The sequence below is a fragment of the Hippocampus zosterae genome, chromosome 5 (genome assembly GCF_025434085.1).
Source record: "Hippocampus zosterae strain Florida chromosome 5, ASM2543408v3, whole genome shotgun sequence".
NCBI lineage: Eukaryota > Metazoa > Chordata > Actinopteri > Syngnathiformes > Syngnathidae > Hippocampus > Hippocampus zosterae.
Window position 1 is genome coordinate 15,579,208 of NC_067455.1, and position 26,783 is coordinate 15,605,990.

Below are 26,783 nucleotides of genomic sequence, written 5' to 3' on the forward strand. Positions count from 1 at the left end.
TTAGTTTCTCTTTTCTGAAGTGAATTGATCCAATTCAAAAAGTCTGCATATTTTAGACAATTTGGTGTTATTTGTTTTTACAGGAAATCCAGCAAAGGCATCGTCTTGCCAACTCTATCTCATCCTACTTGATCAAACCAGTCCAAAGAATTACTAAATACCAACTGCTTCTTAAGGTACAGTACAGCAACACACTGCTCGAACTCCCTAACTGATAAAACTCATTTACAGCCACACTGACACCTTGCATTATGAACTTAATTGGTTATGTGATCTTGTTTGGAACTCGAAAAGTTTATCATTTAAGGTAATATTTCCCATTGAAATGAATGAAAATGTGAAGAATCTGTTCCAGCCCCAAAACTAAGTTGAATTTGAAGAGGAGATGCATTTGAATAAAGACCATGCATTCTGTAAATAGTATTTTCTGACAAAAATGAAAAGATTTCCGGACCTTGTTTCGACCAACGCATTAATCAATTGTGATTGGATGATCGAGGGTGCAATGGCGGAACCTCTGCTTACATGTGCAACTGTTTGCTGCTTTTTGCCGTGGAATGATACAACTAGTTTTCAGTGAACAGCAATTCATTCTGCTTGTTGCCAATGATGGTTTACGTAGCGCGAGAAGAGACACAGCATCCGTCCGCTCAGTGTAACCCAAATGGTTCATAAAAAGGAATGTTTGTCAGTGGAGGTTCCACTGTGTTCTTTCATATTGTTTTGTGTGTGTTTAGGAGCTGTTGACATGCTGTGAGGAAGGAAAAGGAGAGATCAAGGATGGTCTTGAGGTGATGCTAAGTGTCCCCAAAAGAGCCAATGATGCCATGCACCTCTCCATGCTGGATGGTGGGTTTAAACACACACACACACACACACACACACACAAACACACACAGAGCACAATTCTTATACTGCACTTGTTCCTTCAGTTTCACGAATCATTCCAAATAGACTGACAAATATTAAATATTCTATTTTAAGCATTTTTCACACTGCACAAGGTTTTTGTGTTGTTCACTGCGAGACTGGTGCCTTTGCCGTGGCTTACATGTTAGAAAGAAGGAGGAAGAGGGAAAGTTCAGGATGTGTTGCTTGGCTATATTTTATTCTAATCTTAAAATTAAATTGTGAAAAATCAAGGTTTTTCTTTTGTTTTGTTTTTAACCACCACTTTCAACCATCCTGGTACAGTCAGCTAGTTGGGGATCTCTGTCCATCGTTGTGCCTACATGACAATGTCACAATACGGTCATTTTGTCTCTTGCCCTAAATCTCAGGACACAGCACAGCGCACTGACATCGAAATTGAAAAGTTAATTTGGCCTTTTTTTTTTTTTTATCACCTCGCATGTTGCCAGGCAGCACAGCATGCTATTTCACAGCAGCACCCTCACAATGAATGGCTTGATTTACCATATTTTTCGGATTATACGTCCCTCCGGATTATAAATCGCACCAGCCAAAAAATGCAGAATTAAGATGGAAAAAACATATATATGCAAAAATGCACTGGAGTATAAATACAAGAACAACAGGCTGAATAAGTGTACGATATGCTAACGTTACATGACGTTTAGACAACGAACTGTGAATGTGCCTGGTATGGTCACGTAACATATTAAGAGTTATTTAGACAACTATAGCACAATAAACATGCTAGCAAATTTACCAAACCATCAGCGTCACTCCAAATCATGAAATCTTCATACTCTGTGTCACTTTTAAACAACTCCGCCAACTATGGAGATTTATGTCAGGCTTATGTCAGAGTCATCGTCAGTTGTTTTTCTCAGGTACCGCCAACGTGAAAAGTATCAACGGAGGCCGAGAACACCCTCTTGCGGTTTAATGTGTAAATAACATGTGATCTGCAAAATGTGTTAACTGTTTCACACATAAGTCGCTCCAGACTGTAAGTCGCACCCCCGGCCAAACTATGAAAAAAACTGATTTATACTCCGGAAAATACGGTACTGTACACTAACCTCTGTAGAGTACAGTGTGAAGAGGCCTAAAGAGTCTGTCTTTTTGTATTGTTTCCACTAATTGCTGATTTTGTCATAGAAATGTCATTATTGCCACTCAGCAGAAATTGTTCAACTATCACTCAGGATTCAAGTTGCCACCACACACTGCATTTGAACAGATACAGACTCAAACTCTGCCTTTTGTCTTGTCGCCTCAGGGTTCGATGGGAATATTGACTCCCAAGGAGAACTAATTCTTCAAGAGTCCTTCCAGGTTTGGGATCCCAAAACTTTGATCCGGAAGGGCCGTGACCGCCACCTTTTCCTCTTTGAGATGTCACTGGTTTTCAGTAAGGAAGTGAAAGACTCGAACGGACGCAGCAAATACCTTTACAAAAGCAAGCTCTTTGTGAGTAATTGACACACTCATGCTTGGCTTCGTTCTTTCCATATGTTGTGTGATTGCAAACTTTTATATGCATTTTTGTGATCTTTACGTACACAGACGTCAGAGCTGGGGGTGACCGAGCACGTGGAGGGGGATCCTTGTAAGTTTGCCCTCTGGGTGGGCAGGACTCCGACCTCGGACAACAAAATTGTGCTCAAGGTGCAGTATCTTGTTTGTTTGTTTATTGAGCATATATAGTACACTCAATAACAGATTGACAAAAGGCAAACAAAAATTTTGAAAGGAAAATTAAAAAGTAAGTAAAAGAAAGAAAACACACATCATCACAGTTGTATGCTCAAAGGAGTAGGAAGAAGTAAATAACTTATCTAGTCCTACCCCTTATTATGTAGCAATTTGAAGTGATCATTTTTCAAAACAAAGAAGAAGAAAAATCTACATGTCATCAAATACTTTTACCCTTATGTGCACTATACTTTTCTATTTATACACCTTTCGGTTTGTATATATATAATTATTCTTCCTCCTCTTTATTTCAATTTTCTCATATTCTTTATAATTACCATTTCTTGAATACAATTGATGAGTCGATCAAAATCCAAAACAAGAACAAACTGTTGAAATACTATATTTTACAAGTATATCAAATGTATCTACTTAATTCTGATTCATGTATAAACAAGATACTGACTTATAAGATAAGATAAGATAAGAAAATATGGTATACTGACTTATAAGATAAGATAAGATAAGATATCCTTTATTCGTCCCACAATGGGGAAATTTACAGCCTCCAGCAGCCAGAATGTATGTAGAAAGAAGAAAGGAGAAAGAGAAAAAAAAAACAACAAACATCTTTCAATTAAATACAATATGAACACAAATGGATAAATCGCAGTACTATTTACAATTTTCCTTCACGTTTTTATTTCAAATACTGTAAAAATAAGCATCGAAACAAATGTGTTTGATTGACAAATCCATGTACACATCTATTAAAACTTACCACATACTTGCACTTTATGGAGGTAGAGGACAGCGAGGACATCTCCACCTCAGACAAAAAAAAGAAATAGAGGAGGAAAAGGCAGCAAGTGGTTGGAAGGATGCTATCCTGCTTGCTGGCTACTGCCGAAGTGCCCTTGAGCAAGACAACGTCCCTACCACCTCAGCCAGAGTAGTCACTGCGCACATCTTTCACAATCACAAATGTATTGCTTAGGGGAGACCGGGGCTTGTCGTCACATCGGTAAATTGTCACTTTGCAACTTTCTTTGCCATCAAAGGGCACAACTAAAAAGTAGAATAGCTACTAGTTTTCTCCGCTTACAGGGCCAGGGGGCATGTCCCGTCTGAGAAGAGAATAGAGCATTGTCATCTGAGATGAGCCCTACGCACGCATGTTACACAGCCCAAAGTAGAAAATGTTAACTTTATATATTGTGAAATTAAGTATCTTCCAGATAAAAATCCTAGCAATGATACGTGTGGCCTTATGAGAGCAGAGATTCTGGCATCTTGTCATACCTTAGTCATTGTTCTGTTTTAAATTAATTTTAAACTGCAGCGAGCATGAGCAATCATGGTAGTTTTAGCCAACATTTTGGAGTTAGTTGTCACATGACATTTGTAAAGAATAGGCCAAAGTAAAATGTACCCCTGGCAAACGGGTTTACGTTTGCCAGAATTGCCATTTGGAGAATGAGAGTGAGGAAATTTGTTTTGCTTAAGTGTTTGTATATTGATCTTTCTCTTAAGGTTTAGGGGGATTCTATTCAATCTTGAACTTTAAGTTTTAAGCAACGTAATGTTAATGTTAAAAGACATCATGTGTGTAAAAAAAGTTCAATAAAAAAAGTCACCCTACGTTTTATTTAAGATTATAAATAAATGTGAATCAAGATATGCAATTTACCAGCACCAAGAACCAGTATTTTACCACAGTAATAGTTAGAATTTCTAGTTTAGATTTCGACTACTTTTTGACTCTTGTCTTAACACAATTCATAAACACCAAGCAAAGCCAATCCCCGCTCCCTTCCATTTTTCTGTATGTGAAAGTTTGGAAATCCCTAATAGTGTGAATGTTTTCATTTAAATGTGGGTATATGTGGTAGGTGTCTGTCTGTCTATGTGCCTCATTATGTAAATTGTGATGACCATCCAAATCCGCTCCTTATGTAACGTGTCATCATTGGAGCCTCGATGCGTGCTGCTGTCAAAATTAAGGAGGAAGAGCAGGATGACGTCACTGACAGAAATTAGATGCTGACAATCCACGTCTTTTTGTAGTGTGGTATTAAGCAGACAAGACCGTCATCATTACATCATTGCACATTAATCACAGCAACAAAGTACATGTGGTCGAGAAAAAAAGCAATTTCTTTTTCAAAGCCCTATAATCCACTTTATGTTTCATCTTATTGTGATTTTTCTTCTCATTTTCATCTGTATTTCTACAAATGGCTGATTTTTACAATTATGGATGTTATGCATGTTTTGTTCCAGGCTTCAAGCATTGAAAACAAGCAGGATTGGATCAAACACATTCGTGAGGTCATTCAGGAGCGAACGGTGCATCTGCGCGGTGCTCTGAAGGAGCCCATTCACATCCCCAAAGCCACCACTGCCAAACATAAAGGCAGACGGTAAGCTCACAAAGCATCTTTTGTTTGTGTCTTCGTTTTGACAGCAATCACTAAAAGACCAAGTCTATTCTCTTGTGGCGTCCAGTTAACCCAGCTGGGCTGCGTTTGACTCAAACAATGCAACACCATCTGAAATGAACACTATAGTGACACTATGTTCAAACTATCCACCTGCAGAGATGGAGAAGAGCTCGACAGCCAAGGAGATGCTAGCAGTCAACCTGACACCATCTCAATCGCCTCAAGGACATCCCAGAACACACTGGATAGTGATAAGGTAGAAGAACACACACACACACATTCACACACGCACTCTATGCCAGGGAAGAGCAAATGGAAGCCATGTGGCAAAATTTAGTGCCCCCAAATGACCCTCCCCCGCAACAAGCTTTATTTATTTATTTATTTGCTCATTTGTTTTTGTTTTTTCATGTGTGTGCGAGAGTTCTTTTTTTCTCTCTCTAGAAAATAATAGAAACAGAGTGAACCAAGAAAGTCCATTATATTCTTTTCTGGGGTTAAACTTTAGGTTGTCGTTTAAATTTTGAACCATGTTTTTGGTTCAAATGTTAGCTACAGTTCCCAAATTGGTTGTGTTCCAAGATTTCACTATTTTTAGGCATATGACCAAGCATACTAAGGGAACAACATTTTATTTCCGGCACCCACTTCATTCACTTGTAATTGAGTGTGACGACTGCAGCCTGTTGACATGCAACCGTCTCACTTCAACGCGTTTCCTATTGGAAGTTTTGTATGACACTTCATCTGACTGCTTTAGTCCAGTGTGTGTGTGTGCGTGTGTGTGTGTGTGTGTGTGTGTGTGTGTGTGTGTGTGTGTGTGTGTGTGTGTGTGTGTGTGTGTGTGTGAATGCATGTGTGCGGGCGCATGTGTGTTTGTGTAAGAGAGATTCACTGGAAGCCTGGACTCTCGGCACCAGTTATATCGGGTAATAGCACCACAGAAGGCCCGTCTTCCTACGCTCAGTCTGAGCAAACTTAACAAGCACATGCACACGATCGCAAAAATATTTAATATAAAATATTTTTAATTTTCACTGATTGTAAAGTGAAGCCTGCCTTGTTTTGTCCTCGTTTTGCCCTGCTCTAACAAGAAAGGCAAGCCAGTTAAATGGAATGGAATGGATTGGTCTTTGAAGGCTCGTTACATTTTTCAGTAGTTTCAAAGACACAAAATATTATTATTAAGTGTCCAGTCTGTGGAGGTCTCGTATGACTACATCTTTGAAATGTGCACAATACCATTTGCCAAATAGATATTCCTCTGGTCAATTTCCTGGCTTTGAATGCTTCTTTATCTCTCTGGCTCTCTGTGAGGATTCTGTGTGAAACCTCTCATTCAGGAGGCGGTGACACTGGTGTGCTTGTGTACTGTTTTTTTGTATGCGCGGGCTCGTGTTCCTGTGTGCATCCGCTTCAGTGACTGACTTGTCAGCTGCTTCAGCCTCCCACTCACAGAGGATGCTCTCCTCTATGCCAGACAGAAAAGAACCCTTTTAAGTTCTCGCCGCTTTCATTCTACCGCTTGGCTTCTAAAAAAATAGAAATTACAGTAAAACCCTGAGTTCCTGTTTAATTTTTGTTACTGAACTGCGATTCGTCAGACTTTCAAGAAGGCATCGATGGATTTTATCTTTTGAATAGCACTGCGGTGAAGAATGATCCCTGTTCCAATAGAGTTTTACTGACTATTAATGTGGACGGTATTGACGGTGGATCAAGGATTGGTTGACTCATTGCACTACTTTTCCTTCAAGTTTGTTTTTTTTTTTGGGGGGGGGGCTTGTCGACTTATCGTGTGAGGCTCTCAGTGGTAATAGAGCAGCCCTTAGGGGTTGTGCTGCCCGTTTGCATGAGAAAACTTTTGGGGCTTTTCTCACAATGAGGGAGTGGAAAACAATGGAAAAATTGGAGGAAAGAATTGCACATCCAGTTTCGCAACTTCTCAGCTCACTGGCGTTACCACACTACCAAAGGGTATGTTGAAAATCAAAATGGAAACATTCATTTAGTCATATTTTGTGTTTTATGCATTAAGTAGAGCTAAGAGTCACACGTGAGTGTCTTCTTATAGATGCCATTTTATTGTATGAATGTGCTAACCACAGCAAGGCATACCTGCTCGAATTTAAAACAGGCATCCCCACAAAGACAACAATCAAAATCAATCAATGATTGGCACTATGAGATGGATATCCATTTAACAGTCTAATTTTTGCTCCACTGTTGTAGAACAGAAAAAGAAAGAACTGTTTGGTTTTGTTTTAATGGAAGAACTACCAGTACTGTAATGATATAAAACAAAAACAAAAAACACAGGCAATCATAAAACTGTCCTGATAATACAGTGTAGTTTTACACCACTTTAATCACAATAACAAACGCTAAGCTCAATGCAAACAATGTATGAGTCCATAATTAACTTATTGAACTGAAACTCAAACCATGTACTTAGGTTGCCATCATTACTCTTCAGAAATAAAAATGTCATTTCTTTTTCAGCTGTCGGGTGGCTGTGAGCTGACAGTCGTCATCCATGACTTTGTGGGCAGCAGCGGTGCCAGCGGCGGCGAGCTGACAGTGCGACGAGGCCAGACGGTCGAGGTTTTGGAGCGACTGCACGATAAGCCAGACTGGTGCCTGGTGCGGACTACGGATCGCTCTCCAGCCCAGGAGGGCATCGTTCCCTGCTCTATGCTGTGCATCGCGCACTCTAGGTCATCCATGGAGATGGAAGGGCTCTTCAACCACAAAGGTAAGACAAGGCTTTTATACTTCGTTCTAACTCATAGAGGAGAATGTAATGTATAAGAGGCTGATCCACTAGCCAGGCGCACACAGGATTGCATTTGGCTATTGCTCTAAATCGCCATGCAGTTAATTTTGGGTGTTGTGGGAAGAGTGCATATAGATTCATTTAGCACACACAATGTCATTTATCAAACCAGCACGCAAAGTAATGTCAGCATAGTGCATGGAAAATGAGCAAATAATTACAGTGCATTGCGAAAGTAATGACATTTGTTGATTATTTTCTGCAAGTCATATGAGTAATCTGAAATTACAACTGCAATTTCAACAGTACTGTGAGTAAGAATAGGGATGAATGTGATCCACTTTGATCAGTAAATTGCATCCGCACTCATATTTAGACAGACTGAAGGGCCAGTTTTCAGCCCAGGGCCCCTACTTTTGATACCATTGCTGCAATGTGTCCAGCTCTGCCCATACAACGGAAAGCATAAATATGCGCCATTCTTACCATGAAAGTGTCTCTCTAATCTTAAAGTGTGAGTGGGTGCAAGGGAGCTTGTTTCTATGGCAATTTGGTTTACAAATATTTTGTTTGCGCTTTCATGTGAGGAGAGTCTGTTTATCTGTGAGATGATTTTGGAAGTCACAGCTTGGGTTTTGGCGAAGCGCTTTCCTTATGCAGCCCAGGAAGGTGAGACTGCTTATTTCATAGCAGTTCTCATCTTTCTTGTTGTTGTTTTTAACTAGCAAACGTTTTTGTTTTTCGCCTCCCTTTCTTTGGATATGCCGTTTGGATGTTTGATGTTATCAGAAGGACTGCTGAAAAGTGGTTCTCACTGCAGGGAATGTTCAGGCATGGCGGCTGAGTTTGACGAGAATGACAAGCAGTCTTTTTCATTCCTTTGTGTTTGCTGACCACCGAGGAAGCCAGTTTGTACCAAATTAAATGAGTGTGATGAGTTTCAAGGCGTTAGTAGAAGATTAGAGATTAGAGACAGTGATTGACGTCCGAATTCACCAGAGGACTTAAAAACAAACATAGTTCTTGTGCATCATATGCTTTGAAGATGGAAACTGCTTGTCTTCGCTCATAATTGAATCTCAGATTATTAAATGACAGAATACACTCAGTGGTTTGTGCAACTGCTTTTTCAACTTTTACTTTCCTGTTCAATTCAATGAGGAATTGGATCAATTCCTGGAATGTGTTCTATACAAACCAAATAAACTTGGAGTAGTTCAAAAGGAAATACATTTTATTCAAAATAACTTTGCAAAGCGGCTACTCTGAGTGCAGTGACTCAAAAAAACCCAACTCCTTTGTGTATCCGTGGCGTACACAATACATCGTCTGAAGTGTTTTAAGATGTCATTTCATGGTCAAGGTCTGAGGTGCAACAAAGAAAAGAATCAAATATGGCACATTTTGGACCAAACTTTCCTCGCATTCCATAACCAGATCTATATTTGTTTCAAGACGTGATGTATAACGTCTGGGCATCCTCATGCTTGTCAAATCTGCACCCGCCCCCTCAAACTGAGTGGGTGCGCCTCCAAAGGGTAATTCGGCAAATGCACAGCATGTATCCAGACATTCCCTCGGAACACGTACAGGGGAGGCTTGCCCACTGTCCTTATAGCAACCCACTTGTGAGGGAGAGAGAGAGGAAAGGAGAAATTCTCATGCTGCATTCGACTTTTTTCCTTTGCACTCTGGACTTTGCGCTTATTCAGGGAAGAAAAGCTTGTATCGTCTTCACATGATATTTTAGTCGTTTGTTGCGGAGATGCTTTGAGGGATTGTTTTCAAGAAGCAATTCCTGAGGCTTGATATTTGACTGACATGGCCCATGGAATTCAGTCTTTAATGTCTCGGTACCCTTTTTGCCCCATGGATTCAGCACAGGAAGGACATTCTCGTAACTGCAAGTACTGGTTGCTGGACCTGGGTAAGCCTTTGCCCACTACATTGGACATGCTGCTGCTTTCACTTATTATGTACAACAGTTTTATGCAAACATTCACTGCCGATAATATGTATGCAGGGCAAATTCATACATCAGAAACCATCCTCGTTTCTTAGCTGTCAAGAGTTGATGCATTAAGAGAGCTTTGGTGTACATTTTTAGGATGAAGAAATATGTAGTCTATGTCAGCTTGATATTGTGGGATCCATGTGCAGCAGAAGGCTGAAGAAAACCACATGCTTCTTGGAGGCTTTTCATCTAAAAATGCTGTTATGCGACTGCTGGGTCCACTCCCTTATCTAGCATGCCAACTCCACACCCTTCCTAAACGGGACTCTTGGTGGCGAGAAGTTCTCGGCATTGTCCTCATTTCAAGAGAGAGAGCCAGACTAACCCAGCGGAAGTTCCCCACTCTATGTTCCTGTACTAAAAAAAAACATGTCGCCACCCTGCACTGACTCATGTTTGTGTTTCAACCACATCTCCGGGGGATGAATAGACCACACTAAAGATGCTGCACTGTTGAGGCTTCTGGAATCTCAGGCATGTTCCTGGAAAGACGTGGCCACTTTACCCTCGACGGTCCCTCCCTCCCCTCTGCTTTTGTCAGACACAAACATGAATACAATCGGTTATGTTTTTCTGCGGCAGCAGCCTGCATGAAAGAAATTATGATGTATGCACTGTATGTACAGTATGGCATGACCAGACCTCGGAGACATCAGCTTTTACTAAAATTGGAGATAGGATGCTTGGTTGCATTCGTATGGCGTTCTTTAGGAAGTTGGTTCGGGTGAAGTCTGTGATAGTTTGAAGTGTTGAAAGTTGAGATGACTGATGTTTAAATATCCTGAATGGAGAAATAAATAAGAATAGCACTGCACAAGGTGGATCACAACAAAGTTGTACACTGTCAACGGTTATGTACAATGTGTGAAATGTTCAAAACAATTGAAGAAATTGTAAACCTAGGGTATGCAGGATCAGCACCATCTGAATTTGCATCACACTTGAGAGGATGCTTCCTTGATCCATGCCACAATATATGGAGTCATAATTTTTGCATTTTCCTGCAAAATGATTTGCATACCTTAAAATTAAAAAAATTAATAATAATAATATTGATGGGAACATAGCGTCCTATGCATTGGTAACAATTTAGACAAGTAATTGTTTGTCCCCGTGTTTTTATTTTTTTTTTTCCAGACGGACCAACTCTTTCTTATCTTGTCACATTCAAAGACCCTGCACACAGCAAAGGGCAAAGATCGAGACCTCTCTGTGTATATGCATGTGTCCTCGGTGATTATTTTCCACTTGGTAGGAACATGTCATGGCTCCTGACGTCATGTTTCTCCTTGATACACTCATCTCAGCATAACTGGATCATTCTGTTATTACATACAGAGCAAACTGTCATACATTTACTTCTTACTCCAAATTATGTCACGATCCGTGAAGTGCATTTGTGATCCAGGACTTTTGGAAATCCAAAAGGCAATTTGAACTGCAGAATGATGTGCAGCAGATTAATTTTTTTGTGAATACGCTAAAATTCCATCTATCCATCCATTCTCAGGAGAACATATCCTCACCGCGGTCGCAGGTGTGCTGAGCCGATCCAATATGCCTGAAATAATTAAGCTGATAAGAAGTCATTTAAAATGCTGCTGCCCTCCCTGGTGATGCCCATAAAACAGGGCAAATGCTCCAAAATATTGAAACAATCGAGCCAATTTGTTATAGACGGAAAATATTTAGTTTTGTCAAAAGATGACTTTGAAACAAACGATGAACATTGTAGTTTTAATTTTCAGATGCTATATACACTGTATATCTGGTAGCTCTCTGGTTTTCATGTTTGTTACACTTATCGCAAGTATAAACAGACACCCACATTTGAAACTGAGTTTAGGCATTCGGAGGTTTGTTTTTGTTTTGTTTTTTTTAATGATCTAATCAACATAATAGTATATAGTACGACCGGGCAATGAAACATGTGCAGGTCATATGTTTCATTACATTTGCTCACCTGGAAAATGTTTGTGTTGATTTTCCTATCTTGAAGTTGTGTGTCTGATCCAGATGTTAATGCAATGCCTGTAATTAAAAGCTGTAATGTTGATATAATTTTTCATTCATTTTTAAAGTCAAACCTAAATGTTTTGATTTAGGAAGAAAATTATAATTTGGGCTTCTTGTTCCAAACATGGTTTGGAGATTAACTTTTTTTCTTAAGTAATACTGCTTGAAGTAAGTAGCAGTCTGCTTTTTGAGTCTCACACTTTTTGTGTAAAAATGTGCACGTAAGAATTAGTTGACATTTGTTAGATAACGGTCTTTGGAGGCCAACAGCGCTAAATACACTGGCCTTGTGACTCATCATCCTAATACAGCCTTCAATAGGTGATCGGGCTCATGATGGCTAAAACTGAAAGCGGCTGTGTAGAAAAGGTACTATGGAAAATTTCCTCATTCATGCATTTTCTATACCGCTTGTGCTCATCATCCAATGAATCCTAAAAATCTTGGGATTACACTCTATATTATACACGGACTAATTGAAAAAACGAAAAGTTACATGGTGCACTTAAGCAAAATTAGTGGAATGTCATCACCACCATAACGAAAATCATATCGGTCCAATTAAGGATCCTTTTAAAGACAGGGATTTTTTTTTCAATATTGCTGAATTGGAAGATATTCATACAGCTGACACTTTCCGCATGCACGTGTTCTGAGAACACGTGCTTCATATTAACAGAAGAAGAGACGTTTGCTTCGAGGCAGAATGGCTGCAACCTTCGCATACAGCTGCATTTATTACAGGCCTAGGTTTATAATGCATGCTGATCTATGAAACGCTGTGCTCAAGTCTGGTCCAATTAAGGAAGGCAGTATTTCCACTCCCAGCCTCTTTTCTGAGACTTATATCCGATATCACATGCACCTGGTTAGGTATGAAAAAGTACTCCCTTAGTGCTGAGCCCCTGCAAAGCATTCATATCTTTAGATCAACAATCTGAGTTTACCCACTGATTATTCAAGATGTTGAAATGCCACATGACGTCCACTATCGAAACAATGATGTAGGCGTCGTGTGTGAGTCAGCATCAGCCCCCGTCAACACTTTACTTTTGTAACTTCTCTTGAGATCTTTGATACCTAGCGAGAAATACTGTATCTGATTAAGTTTGGCTTCAGCTTAGAAATCAGTAAGATATTGATCCACCCATCCTTCCAGGGGCCTTTTGGTAGACCATTTATAGATTTTTAGGCCTGCTTATTTCATGAATGCTTTTTAACGCTTCTTCAAAAGATGCTGTTGCATCTGAAAATTACCAGGATTTTTGGGGTGATGAAAGCTCATATCCAGTGAATTCCATGTGGGATCAAAGTTGGAGTCATCTCACATGATAACACAAGTACGAAAAATACAAAGAAAACCTATCCGACTGGGTTTATTTCATTGCTCGGATATTCTCGGGATTGAATAGTAGACACTAAAGGAACTGATGACTGAAAAAAGGTGGACAAATGAAATCTGAAGCAGATATTGCATCCATTTTATCCTTGGTCATTATGTTCTACCAGTAACAATGAAACACGTGACAATCGTCACAAAAACTTTGTCCCAGAAGCATTGTGGGTTGTGGCTCACCACTCTTCGTTTTAGCAAATTCTAGCCTCATCAGTGTCAACTATTTTCAATGATTGGGTTGTTTGTGTAGTTTTCTGTCCCCACTTCATTTCTTTCTCTGTAATTACTCAGCATGTCGTGCATTTCCTTATTGAGTTACAATGCATTTGCATCAACAGATTGTCTCTCAATTTGTAATGCAAATTTTGCCATAACAGAGCTCTTCTTTTTCTCCCATCATCTTTAGATACCTTGTCCGTATCCAGTAATGAAACCCTGCAGCCGGGCTCCAGCCAAACCTTGGGGCCACACAGCTCACCGGGCCCCAAGCGTCCAGGGAACACATTAAGGAAGTGGCTGACCAGCCCCGTACGGCGTCTCAGCTCTGGCAAGGCGGACGGTCATGTCAAAAAGCTGGCCCACAAGCACAAAAAGAACCGGGAAGGTCCCCGGAAGAACTTGGATGTAATGCAAGGCCCTCAGAAGGACTCTGACGACAGTGCCGCCACGCCACAGGATGAGACCCTGGAGGAGGTGAGAGATGAAAAAGATGTTTCTGTTGCGGGACCCATAGTTCTGACCTGTCAACTGATGAGTTGTTTTCCCCTCAATCAGCGCATGCGGAATGAAGGATTGAGCAGTGGAACGCTCTCCAAGTCTTCTTCATCAGGCATGCAGAGCTGCGGAGAGGAGGAGGGTGAGGAGGGGGCTGACGCTGTCCCTCTCCCTCCCCCAATGGCCATCCAGCAACATAGTCTCCTGCAGCCTGATACCCAGGACGACAAGGTGGGGGCAAAATTATTCTGCATAAAATTGGTTTTGGTCATTTTTATTTCAGTCCAAGTACATTGGCGAGAAAGCAAGCCCTGCTGAGAATAGCAAAAGTCCACACGTGCCTAGACAGCTCAAAATCCATACTTTGTTGAAATAAAGTTCCTCAATTCACTTCATCGTAGGTCTTTGGCACCAAAATTCTACAGGATGGTTTTAAAGTCGTACTTTCATTGCTTTGGCCAATACAGCAAGTGGGTCAGGCTTTCAGCAATTAAGGCTTTTTTAGCAAAGCAGTCATCACTCGTACATCACTCGTACGTACAACATACAAATTACCAAAGCAATTTCCACAAAATGTTGAATTATTCTTCATATACCAGGAAGTGGCCCTTCTAACGAAAGGACAGACAGACAACACAAATATGACTATGAATTTGGGTTTCACTTTTGTTCACGGATCGGCCTCGGTGGAGGCCAACTGTAACTGGACAAACAATCTATTTTGATACAGCGTGGCCATTGTAGTACTGCTAAATCAAGATCGAAAGAGCTTGAAGTATGGCGAGCATGACACCTGCAAGAACTGAAAGTAATATGAGTAAGATGCAGTATTTACATTCAGGGTGTAGTAAGAAATGCCAATCATAAGCTTTTGTTTTAAATCCATATCCATATCTTCAGAACAGATTTTTCTGCCGACCTGTCTCTGGATAAATGTACATGTTTTTCGTAGCACTAATAACGTTTCCTTTTTTTTCCTCTTATTTTCTTGATGACTGCATGTTTTGTCTGTCAGCATTATGTTGATTTCTGTTCTGCCTCTCTTCTATCCCAGTTTCCCTATCTCTCCATGTAAAAACACCTTCACTGCCACACCCTTTGTTTTTGTAAAGTCTCTTCTTGCCTTCTCCTTTTACAATTGTCACTAATTGTGTGATTCCCTTGAAGTAAAGTTACTATGTACAGTTTGGGTGTTGCTGAAGTGAATACTCCATTCTTCATGCAGTCGAAAGGCTAAATAAATCTTTGTCTGCGCTAATATGGACCCGTGAGTTTGATGGAGTATCAAGCAACACTCCTATTTCTCATAAATTTGACCCGTTGAGTGTGAATGCAACCTTTTTAATCAAAGAGCATGCCCTTGACTTCCCCTCAACCCTTCTTGCCCTGAAACCAGCCTCTGGTTGGCTCCAATTTGGCCCCAATTTAACCTTTTTATCAGGAACGGCACACCCACCGACTCCTTTTTTGAACATGTGGAATTTCGGAGGGCCAAACTCTCCTCTGGTGAGCCTGATCACAAACTCTGACTACATGCGTGTACATGGCTTCTCTAGCATGAAGATATCTACATTGAGATTTCACATTGAAATGTTAATTAAAACATTTTTTTTAATTGATCTTGTTTCTTTTTTGTCTTCTTTGGCCAGTCTGCATCCCGACTGCCTGCTCGGCCTAGCAGCTCAGAGACTCCCAGTGCTGCTGAACTAGTCAGTGCAATCGAGGAACTGGTCAAAAGCAAGATGGTGAGAAAGAAATCTCATAAATACATGCATGCGTGGTAAATTTGCACACAGAAGAGCTCAGATTTGTCCAAACACACTTTGCTTGGGTGTTGTTAACAGAGGTATCGCGTCCTACCAGGCATCTCTCAGCATTGTGACTCACTCATGCCAGCTGTCCTCTTTTTCAACAAAAGGGCATTGCATTCTCCATTTTTCCCCAGGCATGCATTACATGTATTCAAATATACATACTGTACAAACAGACGCTTGTGAAAGTATTCCACCCACTTGAAACCTTTTACTTTTTTGCCACATTTCAGGCTTCAAACGTAGAGATATAAAAGTGGACTTGTTTGTGAAGAATCAATAGCAAGTGGGACACAATAGTTAGTTATTTTTTTATATGCTGTATCGATAGATAGCTATATATGTATGTGTGTGTGTGTGTGTGTGTGTGTGTGCGTGTGTGTAGAAAATGAGAAATTAATGTGAACCTCAGGATTGAACTGTGAACTGAATGACAAAGCCGTGAATGATCCAGCAACACAATTTTGGGGGAATAAATCTTTTTAATGAACTGATTGTAGTGATTCAGTACAGCCCAAAGCACTTATTCTCCTATCACAACCTTGCCGTAAATTGCATATTTTCATATATCATATTTTTTTAATCAATTCTATAATCCACACCTTTTTTTTCTTCATCATCCATCTCGCAAATCTTGTAACTCTTCAGTCACTTGAGGATCGCCCCAGTTCTCTATCAGTGAAGGAAGGTGACAGCAGTTCTCCTTCTTTCAACCCTTCTGACAACTCTCTCCTCTCATCATCCTCACCCATGGAGGAGGTGGACGAGCGCAAGTCCGGCTTTCTCAAGAGAAGACAGTGAGTTACAAAACGGGACCTTGCTTTTTTTATATACTGTACATTGAAGACATTGGTGTAGTTGTGAAACAATTTTGCAGTTGTGTGCTTGTACGTAATATTTCCTCAGTGCATTTTATTTGTATTGAGTAGCAAGCTTTTGTTTTTAGTTATGTCCTTCTGGAGTTGCTGGAAACTGAACGAGACTATGTCAGAGACTTGGGATCTGTTGTGGAGGTAAGAAGAAGTTAAATATGAACCGAAATCAGCACTATTTTTTTAAGTCCACGTGCCTACCAGACTCTGTTTTCGGTGAACCCGAGGGACTACGCAAGTGTATTTTATGTTGCATTATAACCCCCACTAGGGTTACATGAGCAGAATGAAGGAGGAAGGTGTTCCAGATGACATGAGAGGAAAAGACAAAATTGTCTTTGGAAACATCCATCAGATCTATGACTGGCACAAAGAGTATGCTCACAGCCTTTATTCATTGCATTCGCAGATATTAAATCATTTTTCGAAGGTTGCGAAAATAATGTGTTTTGTTTCGTGGTGCTGTCACAGCTTTTTCCTGGGAGAGATTGAAAAGTGTTTGGAGGATCCTGACAGACTTGCTTCTTTATTTGTGAAACAGGTAAACAGCTATACTGTTCATATTTGCTCTTGATTTAATTGATAGAGTGCTGTATACCGACACTTGTAGAATGAATAGTAGTATAATTATAATACAGGTGCATCTCAAGTAATTAAAATATCATGGATAAAACAGTGATATTTCATTTTAGTAGCTCAAAAGGTAAAACTAACATATTGTCTAGGTTCACTATCCTCAGAGTCAAAGATTTATTTTTTTTACAGATAACTAAAACCCGTAATTCACCATCACAAGAAAGAAAATATTACATAAGAAACTTTTTTTTAATTGATGTTTGATCAGAATTGGCTTGGTCTGTTGTAGTAGATTCAATTCATTTTTGAATTGAACTGAAACAAATGGCATGGCAGTTTTACTTTTTCTGGCATATTTCATACTCAAGTTAACTAAGTGTGTGTAAAAATACATTTGAAGGCATTTAATACAAGGAGAAGAATTTAAGACATGGAAAGGCAAAGAAAAACACAGAAATAAAAGAATGTAATAAAACTTGGTTTAGTTCAAATAATTGTTTCTACCATGCTGTCTTGTTATTCATTGAGATTCACTTGTAGTTTGTTTATACTTTCTGATATATTTACCTGCTATATTTCCTCCAACTTTTGCCTTCTGCTTACTGCAGGAGCGCAGGTTTCACATGTACGTTGTCTACTGCCAAAACAAGCCCAAATCAGAGCACATCGTGTCAGAGTACATTGACACATATTTTGAAGTAAGAGTTCCCATTTTTTTTCCTTTTATTTGTTGATTACCGAATGTCTTATATAAGCATTATTTTGACCGTGAAGTGGATCTAATCAATTTACTATCTTTCATCAGGAACTCAAGCAGCGATTAGGCCACAGGTTGCAGATCACTGATCTGCTTATCAAGCCTGTCCAGCGCATAACGAAATATCAGCTCTTGCTGAAGGTAAACAAACTACAGTTTATTAAAGTAGCACACTTCACACATGTTTTCAACACCCGTGAGTTATCTGTGCATGTTTATAATTTATTAGGATCTTCTCAAAGTTTCTAAGAAGGCCGGAGTGGATTCCTCAGAGCTGGAGGTAAAACCAACGACCCTGAAATTGTAACCACTTGAACTACATTCGACAAAAGCAAAAATCATTTACCATTCAAGATTGAAGATGATGGCTGTTGAGCAGTGTACAAAATAGTGTTGGCTGCACCCTGGCTCTTAAAGTTTGCTTTGCATTTCCTCTTTTGTTTCAGAAAGCTCTTGAGGTGATGTGCATTGTGCCTAAGCGTTGCAACGACATGATGAATGTTGGCCGCCTTCAAGGTTTCGATGTGAGACCGCTCTCATAGTTGTTTGCCTGTCTTTGTGCTTGTCTTCAAGATTCATTTTCTGTACTGTAAATTGATGGGACATTTTGCTGAAATTGGGTTTGTCATTTTAGCAACTACCGCTAGGTGGCAATGTGCACTAAAATGTATTCCCTTCCCATTACTTGTGTATCGATAAGTTCACTCTTTTTCTGTCTTTTAGGGTAAAATTGTAGCACAGGGCAAATTGCTCCTGCAAGACACTTTCATGGTTTCAGACCAGGATGGGGGGCTTTTGTCAAGAATGAAAGAAAGGAGAGTCTTCCTTTTTGAGCAGATTGTTATATTCAGCGAACCTCTGGACAAGAAGGGCTTCTCTTTTTCTGGCTACCTCTTCAAGAACAGCATCAAGGTTCATATATGGCTATAAAACTATGATATACTCATATTATGGTAGAATGCATCAAGTCCAAAACCAAAACTCAAGTAATGTCTTTTCTCCACTGTCATTTTCCCCGACTCTTCTCTCCTGTTGCACTATGACAGGTGAGCTGGCTTGGTCTAGAAGACAATGCCGAAGACCCTTGCAAATTCACGCTAACTTCCAGATCGTCTAGTGGCACTTTGGAGAGGTATACCCTCCATTCGACAAGCCCTGGAGTTTGTCAAATCTGGCTCCACCAGGTCAGCCAGATTCTAGAAAACCAGCGTAATTTCCTCAATGGTGAGCAAATAATGACCCTCTCAGAAGATTGCTTGGAAAATTCATTTTGCTCAGTGCTCATGCAGAATGTTAAATAACTCTGCTGAATGCACGGTGATGTCACATGTTCTTCAGGGTGGCAAAGGGGAAATTCAAAGGGCATTCTCTGATAGCACCACTGCAAAACAATCCCTTCTGTCATTTGACCAAGGCAGTTGAGAAAAGATTGTAAATTGCTTGAATGGCTGGTTTCTTCTTTAGCGCTATAGGTTTAATGTGGGAAGTGGCAGTCGAAAAGAAGTGACCTGAGGTAAATTGCTTTCTAAAGAGAACCACCAGTGGCTGCACTTTACATTTCAACTGGTGAGCTGATTCAAAAATAGATTTAGCTATATCAACACGATCATTGAAAGACGGAACCCAACCTTGCAGTGAGGAATTATTTTTGTGACTGATGTTGTTTGACTTACAGTATGTTCGGCTATGGTAGATAGATTGCCCAAACAAGAAGGTTCGCTTGAGCTTGACCTTTGTTGCTCACAGTAAGCCATGTAAGAGATCTTAACCAAACATTTAGTACTACACTTTGTAATAAAATATCTCCTCAAATCCAATAGTGGAGGTTTAGTTCTCTGTGTGTTCCTTTAAAAGCGCCCACTATGCAAGCATGCAGTCTTGTTATCTTCTCTGAAGAACTGCATACCGTATTGGCCCGAATATAAGACGGCCCTGATTATAAGACGACACCCTCTTTTTCAAGGCTCAAGTTTGAAAAAATACTTTTTGAACACCAAATTAATTTTTATACAGAAAATAATTACAGTACATCTGAAACAAATGATTCTACCAATACATTTGAGAGAAAAAGCATGTTATTTTGCCTCATTCAAATCTTAATATCTGAACATTTAAATATGTAAACTAAAGTGCAATCACATTGGTAAATGAATGGCTTCTGGTTTTTGAAATGTAAATTACATCATAACTTCTCCTCAGCTGCCGGTTAACCTGGTCGATCTTCGACCCACTTTTCTCCAGATCGTCGCTACGTTTCTCCATTTTCTGTTATCTCTTTGATTATTTTCTTCTCTTTTCTTTCTTCCCGCTATTTTTTATTTTTCTTCTTCGTGCTACCGCTATTTTATTTTTATTCTTCGTGACAGGGGTTCACTTTGGCCTGGGGAGTCAAGTTCAGCATTCGCTTCAATGATATCTGGGGCCGTCTAGCGTCGTGAATGGGTATAGTGTCTAGACCCATACTACAGTATAAGACGACACCCACTTTTTCAGTCTTATTTCAAAGCAAAAAACACAGTCTTATATTCGGGCCAATACGGTATTTAGGATGATTTATTTATTTATTTATTTTAATGTTGGGGGCTTTCGATAAAATGGAAAATACATCTGTATAACGTATCCCCATGACTAATGTTTCGATACATCTGTCCAATTGTTTTTGTTTTTTGTTTTAGTTCGAGCTCGAGCTAAAGAATTGCAAGACTGACTCTTCATTCCTTTTCACAGCCCTGACATCCCCCATAGAGTACCAGAGAAACCATGTGGGTGGCAGTGGGCCTTTGGCTCCACCCAATAACAGTAGCAACACAGGAGGCCTTCCTGGAGGTAGCACCTCCACCAGTACCTCCAGTCTAGGAGGTGGCGGTGGCGGCGGTGGCTCCGGAGGATCAGGGGGCAACTCTGCTCTTTGCGGCCCTCGCTCCAGACCCTCAAGAATTCCTCAGCCTTCCTCACGCCTACCCCAGCCCGTCCACCACCACCACCACCCAGGCCCTGAAGGGCCTGACAGATCAGCAGGTATGTGGTCACCCTGCCAGCTCCAATCCAACCCCTCTAGCCTGTATTCAGACACCAGCTCGAATGGCAAGCTGTTAAATTCTGAGGTGCACAAGATGGAGTTGGTGGATTGTAGCGATGGTGGCAACTCGGGCTTGGAAAGAGGTGTAAGGCAGGGTCCGGGAGTCTGTGAAGAACCCCAAAAGCGTCAAGCGGTCGCTATCCCACAAATGGCGGTTGCTCCTCTGCATTTGGCCCTCAAGAATCCTCGAGTCAGGACAGTCTCGCCTATGGTTTCGCCTCAGTCTCCGGGAGGTGTCAAGGAAGCTTTTATCCAAACCAGCCAGTCTCACAAAGGCAATCCTTTCTGGGCTGCAGTCCCGTCAGTGCCTCCTTCTCCCACTAGCCGACCAAGTTCCTGCGTCAGTGATGGTAGTGGTGGAGGGGAATCATTCGGCAGAGGAAGCCACGGGATTCCCGCTCATCGTCGCCACTCCACCCACAGTAAGGATTTAGATCGTATGAGCACATGCTCCTCCACCAGCGAGCAATCCATACAATCCACCCAGAGCAATGGGGTAAGAGGCCAAGTCGAGATCACGGCTTCACAGAAGCTTCTCACCTTCACTAACCCCGCCTTCACCGACTGGCTGCACTCAGTCAACACGCCGTCGCATCTGAGAACAGCTTGCAACGACTACTGCACTGGGAATTAATGGCTATCCGAGCACACTAACTTCACCCAGAATGCGTGTGACAAACATGTCGTTCTTGAACTAACAGGGAAAATCTAAGTCACAGCGAAGCTGTTTCTGCTTGATTTCCTCTTTAAGCTTTTCTGTTTGCAAACATTTTCAACGCATCTGGTCTCTCATCTAATTTGAAGAGGGAATGTTTGGGAACATAAGGGGGGGTTCTTCCTGGTGGCAGAATGCACGTGACTAAAGCTACGTTTGCACTATGTTCCCGGCGGTCACATCAGCCTCCTTTTCCCGAAACATGCTGTGGCGTGGGATGTTGGCAGTTTTTTCCTCAGTACTGTATTCAAGTCTTTCTAAGTTCTCCCACGGTCTGTTACCGGATCCATGACGGGCTGTGGAGAGATGGGGAGAGTCCCAGGGAGTCAAAATCGGAATGCTTTTCGGCATGTGGTTTACCACGAATGCCAGTATGTTTGCTGCCAGCCCCTTACCAGGGACGTTGCTAGGCCTAAATCTCTACTACCCCTATTACAATGTTCCCCCAACCACCGGTCCGCAGCCCAGTACCGGTTTGTGGGCTGTACAAATATGTTTTAAAACCATAAATAAAATCTTCTGAAGTGGAACACAGAGGCCACAAATTTACGTTAATACCATGGCAGAAGTGTAACAGATGGTTCCCAGTCCATGAAGTTGGATCATGAGGTGGACCGTGGTGGAAAAAATTGGTCATTGCTCTACTAGATCTCCTTCATTCCACAAACACACAAGCTCACACACACACATGGATGCACCTGCCTCAATCCAACTGCTGCACTCACAAAAAAGCCCCAAAATGTTAATGATGTACCAATATATATTTATCTATATTTATATATATTAAATTATTTTTACAACTATGAACTCTTTGAACACCACAACATGAGCAGAATAAAGGGAAACTGATGTGGGTGGTTGCTATTGCAGCGGCCCCATGTATAGGTATGTGTACAAACGTGAAGTCCTACATTGATTTGAAGAGGGCCGCTGTTGTTGTCCCCAAAATTTTGTAGCACAGAAAAGATCAGGGTGTGTGCTTTATTTGGTCATCTTGCTTTAATAATGTTCATAAGAGTGATCAACTTTATTTTGCAATTAAAACACTTAAAGCTGTTTGGAATAATGAATGTACAGCCATTTTGCAGTAACACATTCACAACTGCCATAACAATTTTCTCTCAGTCGAGCATACCGGTCAGTCCAATGGCAGTCCAGATGCAATATTGGGGCACAGCTCATGAATATTGGAACATATGCCCCGGAAAACAAGGTCTGGCAATGCTTCTGTTACTTACCTTCTGTCATGGTTTTCTATAAATGAAACAAATGACTCTGGGGAGCTTTGGAGGATGTTGGTGGCATTGTCACAGTTGAGTGAAGCTCCTCTGCCTGGTTGGATGGCCCATCTTAAGACTTAGCCTCAGCATGGCTGGGTACATGTCAAGTCAATGATCCAGCTTTTGTGTCAAAATATGCAAAAGTCTCTCTCTCTCTCTCTCTCTCTCTCTCTCTCTCTCTCTCTCTTTCTCTCACTCTCTCTGTGCCTAGTCATACACGTTTATAACAAGTATGCCACAGTAGGCGTTTTTTTTTTAAACACATGGGGATGAATGAATGAATGAATGAATGAATGAATGAATGAATGAATGAATGAATGAATGGCTTAGCTGCAGAAGAGTTGCAGCTCGGATGACATGCCGCAAATAAATGTTTCCTGTCCCATACTATTTCGTACAGCAGGGTTTAGGAGTGTGTGCCTGCTTTCTCATGTTATGTTTTACATTATGTTTTCTCATTTGTTCTGTGACCGCTGTGGCAAATGTTTAGACAATTTAAACATCTCTGCGGCAAAGCACATCGATCACATGAAAGCCCTGTCACGTTTCCCTGTCCTGTACACCTACTTTGTCTCACGACCATACTTTTTTTTTATTCATGGTCGCCTGTTGGGGGTGCTGCCATGGCTATCAGGAACATATTGTAAAAGGCGTCAGGACAAATAAAAAAAATAATGACGACATGTAGAACATACAGTTAGACAAAATTTATTTCTAAATTCCACTCCTTGCCCAAGCTCAAACTTTTCTGACAGATTTAGATGTTTTGAAAACGTCATTTGTCCTATTTGTCACAAATTGTTAGGCAAGAGGATCATTACTTCTGCTTTCTCAAAACTTGTCACTACAAACTAAATGAAACATTTCCATGTCTGCAATATTCTAATCAATTTAACTTGCTTCCATTAATGCATGTGCCTAGTCAAGTTTAAACACCGTGGTCAATCAAATCATGCTGTTTGATTGATGGAAAGCAGACACGAAAAACGACTTGCTATACGACTTTGCTAGCAGATTCATACTCTTTTGCGCTTCTTGTCGCCTGGCAGAGTGAAAGCAGTAGCAGCAGCAGCAGTGTGTCCACCATGTTGGTCACCCAAGACTATGTGGCAGTGAAGGAGGATGAGATCAGTGTAGCACAGGGTGAAGTCGTCCAAATACTGGCCAGCAACCAGCAAAACATGTTCTTGGTGTACCGGGCTGCCAATGAGCATTGCCCTGCAGCTGAGGGATGGATTCCTGGCTTTGTATTAGGACACACTTCATCCTCCACTACACCCGATTTCCCAGATGGAACTATCAAGTAAGTCAATATAGACATTTCTCCTGTTTGTAAGCTGAAACCAGAACAACAGAAAATCATATAATATAATGATTGATGTGATGTCTCTTCTTTGGTTTAGAAAATCCCTGTCATGGCATACTGCGCTTCGTATCCGCCGCAAGTCCGAGAAAAGAGACAAGGACGGTCGGAAATTAGAGAATGGCTACCGCAAATCTCAGGACAACCTGGCCAACAAAGTCTCTGGCAAGGTGGAGAGTGCAAATGATCATCTGCTTTCTTTATCCTTCTAAATCCTCTCATGTGGACTGGAAATTTATATAGTGTATGTTTTCATATTTACATTGCAGCTTCTGAATCCCAACTTCATCAGCGATGGTGAGTGTATTCCTGAATAAATATGTGTGGAAGCGTTAAACAGGGTGGACCCTCTAAGTTTGAACACAGGCGTTACGCCCAGAGCAGGTCCTGGCTAGATTTTCACCAATCTAACAATTCATAATTTTAGATGTATTCATTTAATTCAACTGAACTAAACCAAACTACTTTTAATGTGGGGTTTTCACCCTGTTTAAAACTGGCATTCACTGGTCCAAGTTATCGTCATGTCCCATAGTGATTGTTGCAACTCATTCCTTTCGGTGCCCATCACAAATACCTCCATAAGCTTCAACTGGTCCAGAATTCTGTAGCCCAAATCATCACCACAATCCCCTCATTTCACCACATCACCACAATCGTCCAACAGCTCCAATGTCAAAAAATTCCAATCACCTGACCTCTCAAACGTTTGAAAGAGCCTTATTTAATTAATTCATTAAAAAGCTCATAAGCTATGCCCCTGTTTGGACCTCCTGCATGGAGCGGTCCGCATGTCACCTGCGTCTCGTCAGTGGTGAGTGTTTGTGTGTCAATGTATATTCAAACTAAACAATAGAAGAATTATTGAGTGTGCACCCTAGGTCGCGCTTTTGAACTTGGAAGGAAAGTGGGAATGGTGTGGTGTCCTATTCATAGATTAAACTGGGCTGGAAATGAAGAAATGAATGTGGGAATATAATGTGTGCGAGTTGCATGCATCGTATGTGCTGGAATGTTGAGAGAAGTGCGCAATTGCTCATGCGCGCAACATAAAGGGCACATTGTCTCTGCGCTTATGTGGGTTTTCTATGGCTACTTCGCCATTATCCTTCATTCCCCCCCAAAAAATTAAGATCTTAATTGGTAATCACTGTCAATGTGTGTCAATGGTTGGCTGTTCATACTGCTTGTGCCCTTCCGATTAACCGCCTCGTGTTCAGGATCAGCTATGATAGACTCCAGCTCCCGACCCTAATTGGGATCAGGGTTACAGGAAAAAGTGAGGGATGGATTATAATATTTCTGTCATATCTGTGTCAAAAACTAAGCAATAATATTATATGGCAGTTGTGTGGTACTGGTGAGATCTAATATTCTATTATTAATCTTCAAATTGTGGCAATGGCAAGGGGGATGTGACCCCAAAAAATACAAATACAGTATATGGGCTAGACTTGTTTTGCTATTTGTTCTTTACTGGTTCTTTGCTTTCAAAGGTACAACTTGTCCTCATCTTCCATTGTCATTCTGCCATGCAGCTTCTCCAGAGTTCCTCATCCCGCTTAGCGATGTAACGTGTGAGAGTGGCGACAGTGTTACTCTCAGGTGCAAATTGAGTGGGCGACCCCGAGCCGCTGTCACCTGGCGAGGTCCGGACAACAGCACTCTTAGCAACAACGGACAATACAGCATCACCTACAGGTAACTGGATAGATTAAGATAGAACATAAGGATGTATTGATCCAATCATGTGATTGTAAATCAAAGTGGATCACATGGATTTCAGTTGGTGAGAGAATGGTGCTAAGAGATCAGTTTTCTTCATTTTCTGAAATTTCATTGGTCACGAAGTGACCAAATAATCCAAAGTTATAAGTATATTGTCAAATGGAGCAGTAACAGCATCATTATTTACTACATTACACATGCACTCCAGTAGAATTTATAGTAAATTGTTTGGAGCAGCAAGGAGACACAAATGATGTAAAAAGGCTCACAAGGTCAGCCTAAACATATTCCAAAAATAACCTAAGTCCGCCTTGTCTGATATGAAGTGAGCCTCGTACTCCCCAACCTTCCTCATTTCATTTACTGTACCGGTATTTTCCAGATTATGAATCGCTCCGGTGTGGGTCGCACCAGCCATTTATAGTCCGGAAAATACAGTAAATCACATAATACTGGATTCAAGATGCTTGAAATAGCTCCAGCCAAAGTCATATTTGTAATTTCTGTTGAATTTCAAGCAGATTCCCCCCACCCCATTCCATCCATTGAAAATCATTCTCTTTGATTTTGATTTTATTTTTTTAGGGGAGGGGGTCTACACATTGTGTCTGATCTTACAGACTGTAATTAGTTATTAG

General features: G+C 40.9%; 1 protein-coding gene across 2 annotated transcripts in view; it reads left to right on the plus strand.

The window, feature by feature from the left end:
* The window catches only part of triob (trio Rho guanine nucleotide exchange factor b), a 97,838-nt gene that overhangs the window by 64,983 nt on the left and 6,072 nt on the right, over positions 1-26,783 (plus strand). Inside the window, exons 31-55 of one of the 2 annotated variants that reach the window (XM_052066398.1) lie at positions 84-176; positions 738-849; positions 2,189-2,379; positions 2,476-2,577; positions 4,888-5,027; positions 5,205-5,304; positions 7,551-7,803; positions 13,657-13,943; positions 14,025-14,195; positions 15,614-15,709; positions 16,424-16,572; positions 16,722-16,788; positions 16,919-17,022; positions 17,119-17,188; positions 17,832-17,921; positions 18,029-18,121; positions 18,210-18,260; positions 18,427-18,504; positions 18,704-18,892; positions 19,027-19,204; positions 20,708-21,555; positions 24,104-24,357; positions 24,458-24,587; positions 24,687-24,714; positions 25,956-26,118. In XM_052066398.1, the coding sequence (XP_051922358.1) occupies positions 84-176; positions 738-849; positions 2,189-2,379; positions 2,476-2,577; positions 4,888-5,027; positions 5,205-5,304; positions 7,551-7,803; positions 13,657-13,943; positions 14,025-14,195; positions 15,614-15,709; positions 16,424-16,572; positions 16,722-16,788; positions 16,919-17,022; positions 17,119-17,188; positions 17,832-17,921; positions 18,029-18,121; positions 18,210-18,260; positions 18,427-18,504; positions 18,704-18,892; positions 19,027-19,204; positions 20,708-21,555; positions 24,104-24,357; positions 24,458-24,587; positions 24,687-24,714; positions 25,956-26,118 (4,037 nt within the window). Of the gene's footprint in view, positions 1-83; positions 177-737; positions 850-2,188; positions 2,380-2,475; positions 2,578-4,887; positions 5,028-5,204; positions 5,305-7,550; positions 7,804-13,656; positions 13,944-14,024; positions 14,196-15,613; positions 15,710-16,423; positions 16,573-16,721; positions 16,789-16,918; positions 17,023-17,118; positions 17,189-17,831; positions 17,922-18,028; positions 18,122-18,209; positions 18,261-18,426; positions 18,505-18,703; positions 18,893-19,026; positions 19,205-20,707; positions 21,556-24,103; positions 24,358-24,457; positions 24,588-24,686; positions 24,715-25,955; positions 26,119-26,783 lie in introns of those variants that run through there. The other variant, XM_052066399.1, reaches the window with a different exon arrangement.